Source organism: Triticum aestivum, chromosome 6B, assembly GCF_018294505.1.
Source record: "Triticum aestivum cultivar Chinese Spring chromosome 6B, IWGSC CS RefSeq v2.1, whole genome shotgun sequence".
NCBI classification, from domain to species: Eukaryota; Viridiplantae; Streptophyta; class Magnoliopsida; order Poales; family Poaceae; genus Triticum; species Triticum aestivum.
Window position 1 is genome coordinate 712673028 of NC_057810.1, and position 5834 is coordinate 712678861.

A 5834-nucleotide genomic window follows, 5' to 3' on the forward strand; every position below is an offset into this window, starting at 1 on the left:
TTAGTTGATTTAGTAGGCTAGTTGATTTAGTTGATTTAGTAGGCTAGTTGATTTAGTTGATTTAGAACATTTTGTTTTAGTTGATTTAGTATGCTACTGGATTTAGTATGCTAGTTGATTTAGTTGATTTAGGATGCTTTGCTCATATTGCTTTAGGAAAATATCACATGCTACTGTTTTTCTTTCCTGTGAAGTTAATCATTAATCCTTTGCTCATATTGCTTTAGGAAAATGGCGCCACCACCACCACCACTATGTCGACTGTGCAAGTCAAGGTGCGCCAGCAGCCTTGCAACTGGCAAGCTGTTTGACATCTACTTCCAGCCGAGTTTTCGTCATGCGGCGGTAAGAAATTAGATGCAATGTAACAATTATTTTATTTTTAGTGTTGGCATTACTGCATTGTGTCATTTTTCTTTTCTTACACAGACCGTCCCATGCAATGTGAGGTTGATATTCAACAAGCTGACAGGAGACACTGTGACATTTGAGGCTCCTGGGGGGCGTACACTATGGAGGTCGAGAAAGGACGTAATATGTCGCAGATTGGAGGAGATGGATGGGCCCGTTTCCTTGCCCGCATGCGTCTTACTGGTGGTGAGTTGATCAGCTTCTCCTTCAGAGCAGAAAGACCCAAGCTGGCTGTCATTTATCTCAACCTTGTGAAAGATGATGAAGATGACAAAGATGATGAAGATGGCGAAGATAATGAGGACCCACTCGATGAAGATGATGAGAACCCACTTCATGAAGCCATCGTAGCTCAAAGAATGAGGCTGAGCGAGGAGGAGGTGTGCAACCTATGGGACATAATTCCACCACGTGCTGACTTTGTCGGGGTGCCATTCGTGACCCGCCTGATAAGTACCATGGTCGATCGACATGATATGGTATGTTATATTTACAAATGCAAATTATCCGATGATATGCTTAGTGTAGAGTCCAATGATATGTTGTGTGGAATCTAGTCGTTGATATGCTTTAGTGTAGAGTCTGATCACATGCTTATTAGTGTAGAATCCAAGGAACTATTAATAGTATAGATAATCCATATATACTTATTAGTAGAATTCATGATTAATTAGTACAAATGCATAGTACTGTGTCTTTCGATAGTGTAGAAATCTAGACTTAATAGAAATATATTTGCAAGAGTATGTGTGAGGCTATTTATTAATTGATATGTTTTTCTTATTCAGAAATTGCCAAAGAACCTATCTGTGAGTTGTGGTATCGAGCCTGATGAAGAAGGCTCGGCTGGACTACGCCTTACCGCAAGGGGCTCCGTCACCACCTGTACTTACCGCATGAACACAGACGGTCGCACACACTTAAACTCGGTTGGGTGGAAGAGATTCCTCATTGGCAAGAATCTTCGTGTTGGACAGGCCATCCTAATTACTATCAGGAACACCCACCGCCCAGGCTTGAGGATGATGATCGTCGTAGATATCATCTAGAACTACATATGTGTCTGTGGCTATATCATCTAGAACTACATATGATGATCGTCGTCGATATCACGTAGAACTACATATGATGATCGTCGTCGATATCATCTAGAACTAAATATGATGATCGTCGTCGATGTTACCTTGTACTGCTTGAGGATGCATGTTGAGTATATATGAAATTGTTATCTAGTACTCCCTCGGTTCCAAATTACTCGTGGTTTTAGTTCCAATTTGAACTAAAACCACGACGAGTAATTTGGAACCGAGGGAATACTACCTAGTACCTATAATGCTTTATGAAATTGATATCTAGTAGTACCTACTATCTGGAAATTGCAGTTTATTGAAGCTGGAGTGGGGAAATGGTGAAAGATATAACAATAGCGCGGGCTAAGGAAATCGCTACAGCTAACTAATAGCAGCGCGTTCGGAAAATGTGTTGCTGATATAGTCAATAGTAGTAGCGCGGGCGCAGACAGGGCTACTACTAACAGTTAGCTGTAGCGCCTTATTGGTAGCGTGGTTGCCCGCGCTGCTGATAGCCTCAAAACCCGCGCTACTACTAGGTTTTCCCTAGTAGTGATATATGGGTACAAGAGCAGCCCTCAGCCTCATCTATACAAGGAAACTAGAGACGGGGCCGGTAGGAGATTATCCTAACAGATACATGCACAAATATGTTCAATACAGAGGTCTGGCTAACTATGATCCTTCCATCTTGCGCATGCTTATACTAATCGATAGACCTAACACAACTTAGGATGGCTTGGTTCCACTTTAGTTGGGAACAATTTTTTTGCATATTGTCCGGCAAGTAGATTTGATCTACACGGGGTCACGCACTTAATGAAGTTTAGTATGGGGCTTGAGATTTTTAATTAAGACTCGTCTTTCATACACCCCGATAGTTAAACTAGAAACAAGGAGTAATCATGCTTGATGGTTACGTAGGTAGAAAATAGTGTGCAACAGAAATCATAGCAGCCATGATAAATTGCAGAAATGATTAGATGCGTCTAACTTATTTTGCAAGGTTGCAAGTGATGTGGTATAGCCTTCATTGATGCGATATGTTGGTATGAGATGCAATATGTTGGTATAGCCTTCGTGGATGCAGCATGTTTTTTGCACGGTTGTCCCTTAATCAATCGTATGTTGTATGGTTTTCAGCCTAATTTTTTGTATAAACCCGACCATTCTTTTTTGGGGTTTTCCTATCTTAATGAAATTGGCAGTGGTTCTGCCTTGCATCACGTCAAAAAAAGCAAAAACAAATGAAACGTCCGTAGACACACGCAACGTTAATTGCCTCTTGGGCACATCAATGATAAATACTCCATCCATTCTAAAATAAGTGTCTCATTTTTAGTACAACTTTGTAAGAAAGTTAATACAAAGTTGAGAAACTTATTACACCACGAAAAAATTGAGACACTTATTTTTGGACGGAGGAAGTATACTGCTGTCACTTTACTCCACGAGGACATAAGTTTGTAGGTTGCAGGCTGATGCCATGATTCTTATTGTTCCTTCTGCAAGTCCTTCCTGGATATACTAATTACATCCGCATCAATATGATGACCTCTTAAACCAATGATTCCAAGGTCCGCTTGCGGCGTCTGACTGAAATGATCCAACTCATAACCCAGTGCACGGAGACGTAGGTGAGGATAAACAGAAACCCACATGTGGTGGCGATCCCATTTTTGCAGTTCTCCCACGTGCCGACGATAAAGCTAGCCCCCAAACTCGCAATACAAACAACTACATACACCGGGAAGCATACACGATGTCTTAATGTTGCGACTGCCTCCTTGTTATTTACATTTGTGGCAAGCATTGCAATGATCATTATGGAGCAGAAGAAGGCCATCTTGTTACTGAGTTGAAAAAACTGGTACCTTGTGGGAAACTTGTCACGCAAAACTGAAGTACCAGCGACGTACCCGTTGGCCGTGTTGTCAGCAGCCCAGAAACCACCGGGTGGGTTGAGCCCCGCAGTGAAGGTGACAGTGGCAATCAGTGAAGTTAGGAGCAATAACCAGGAACGGTAAACCTTCTGGTTCTTGTCAGCATACCCGTTGTTGTCGTCATTCCCAAAACTGCCCACGGCTACTGCTTTCAGCCTCCCGTCGATGGAGGGCACAAACAGGACCGGCATGCCATTGGCTCCTTTTATAGCTTTCAACAACTCATCAATCGACATGTGCGGACCAAGGTCAACAGTGATCTCTTGCTGCTGAGACTGCGACGAATCTTGAGGCAGCACACCTTCTCTTGATTGTGTTGCCACTCTATCAGCTTCTTCTGCCAACGATGAATCTCCAAGCAGCATTTCTTCCCCTAATGGTGTTGTCACTACGTGAGCTTGTTCCGACATATTCTCTATGACATAATCATTTCCAGAAGAGAAAAACAGAGATAAATGTTAGTAAACCCACTTGGCCTCCATATAGTCTTCTAAATAACCTCTGAACTTGTTTATATATTTTTCCTCTCCTAGTGAGGGCTTGCAGACGACAACATGGAAAATGTACCCTCTTTTTAGCTTTTCTTAATTTTTTTAGGTAAGACATCCTAGCTAGGAATCTACACACTTGAAATGAAAAATAAGAAAGTTTGAAAACAGCACATAGGAATACCCACCGAATCCTTTGTTGCTTCCGTTCAGCATTAGCATATCCAAAATTGACTGGACCCGGTTTTAAAACAAGCACGCTGAGGACGAAAGGAGCGGACCACTTTTCAATCCGCTTCCGGACCCTGATGCCTGATCCATGTTGTAGCCGCCTCCTCCTCCTCCACACAAAAAGCTAGGGTTTCTGCCTCCCGCCGCCGCCGCCGCAGGTCCGCCTGCTCTCCGGTGGCCCTATGGCGATGGGGGCGTGGTGGATCTCAGCAAGAGCCGGCGGGAGGGCTCCGTTTTTAGTTGTTTCTTTCAGTTTTGCTAGGGTTTGTGTCCTGTTCAGGAAGACGAGACGGCGGCGGCTCCCTGAAGATGGAATAAAGGTCTCCCCGTCTAGTCCCCGTTCCGGCGCTGCCTCTAGCACCGTTGGTGGGCGTGTGGAGGTGTGTCTCCGGCGGATCTATCTTTGGTGGATTTGCTCGGATCTCATCGTTGTTCGTCTACGTTCGTGTGTCTTCGGATTGGATCTTTCTGATCTACGTTATTCTTCATCTGCGACGGTTGCTGTACTGGTGCGCTGGTCCTACGGGGCCTTAGCACGACGACTTCCCGACTGTCTACTACAACAAGTTGTGCCTGACTCCGGCGATGGGGGGGCGACGACGGCGGCGCGTCTTCAGCTCGCTTCAGTGCTAGTAGTCGTCGCTAGGTGGTCTACGGATCTAGATGTAATTTCTATTATTTCTGGTATTCATTGTACTGCCATGATTGAATATGAATAGATTGGAAATTTTCTCACAAAAAAAAGTCGATTTTGTATTCTTATATCTAATCTATATGTACAAAATAATAACAAGAACATATCGCTGACAAATGGCACTAATTAAAGATATATAGAAGATGCTATGCATGTATAGCCCTGTAGGGCGAACTGATTTAGTCATTTTCTGTCTGCTCACAAACATACGCATCAAAAAAGAAAAGTGGGATACTGTATATAGCATTGCACGAGCATGCATGCATCACATAGAGTTTTTGACTCCATACCTCTTGCAGTGTTGCCCAAGATAGAAGGTCTATCGAGGTCACCTGCCCTCTGCCCTATGCAAAGAAACTTGAACGAGCTACGCACCGAGCTATACTAGATCTGCTGCAAGCTTGCAACTCAACAAGAAGGTTAGTGTCATATATATAGAATTGGAGAAGGACAGTGCGCGTCATACAGTCTGAATGTGCTTTACCACCCATCATGCCCGGCCTTAAACAACAACCTAAAGTTCGTTAGATCTAAACTCGGTATCCGTACATTCATGGTTTAATAGTACAGCAGGAACTGCCCAGGCAACTGTGTGGCCATCACTGATGGTTTTAGTAAGGCAGCAGGAAATGCCGAGGCAACTGCTTGATCATCACTGATTAGCTTAACACGGCAGGAAGGAAACGCGTTGGTTTGCTAGCTACTTTCCGCACCCGTTAGCACCGCATGCGGCATGCCCTAGGTACATTATACATTGAAATGATCAAAATCACAGCGTGGAGACACAATATAAACGAGAGCATGGCACCCAAACCATGTGGGATGCCAAAAAGGTTCAGGATGTTGACCCATCAGTCTCCGGCAAGTCCAACGGGACATTACGCCCGGGTCTTAGAGAAACCGCCTAAATCTAGATCTAAAATTGGTATCCGTGCATTCCAAACGTAAGAAGACAACAGGAACTACCGAGGCAAGTGCGCGACCATCACCACTTGTT

At 43.9% G+C, this 5834-nt stretch overlaps 1 protein-coding gene across 1 annotated transcript; it reads right to left on the bottom strand.

The window, feature by feature from the left end:
• Window positions 1–2944: 2944 nt before the first annotated feature.
• Window positions 2945–5300, bottom strand: LOC123135084 (uncharacterized). Its single transcript, XM_044554201.1, has 2 exons — window positions 5128–5300; window positions 2945–3839 (listed from the first exon to the last, which is right to left on the bottom strand). The coding sequence occupies exon 2, from the start codon at window positions 3832–3834 to the stop codon at window positions 3040–3042; it is 795 nt and encodes a 264-aa protein (XP_044410136.1). The 5' UTR covers window positions 3835–3839; window positions 5128–5300; the 3' UTR covers window positions 2945–3039.
• Window positions 5301–5834: the final 534 nt, after the last annotated feature.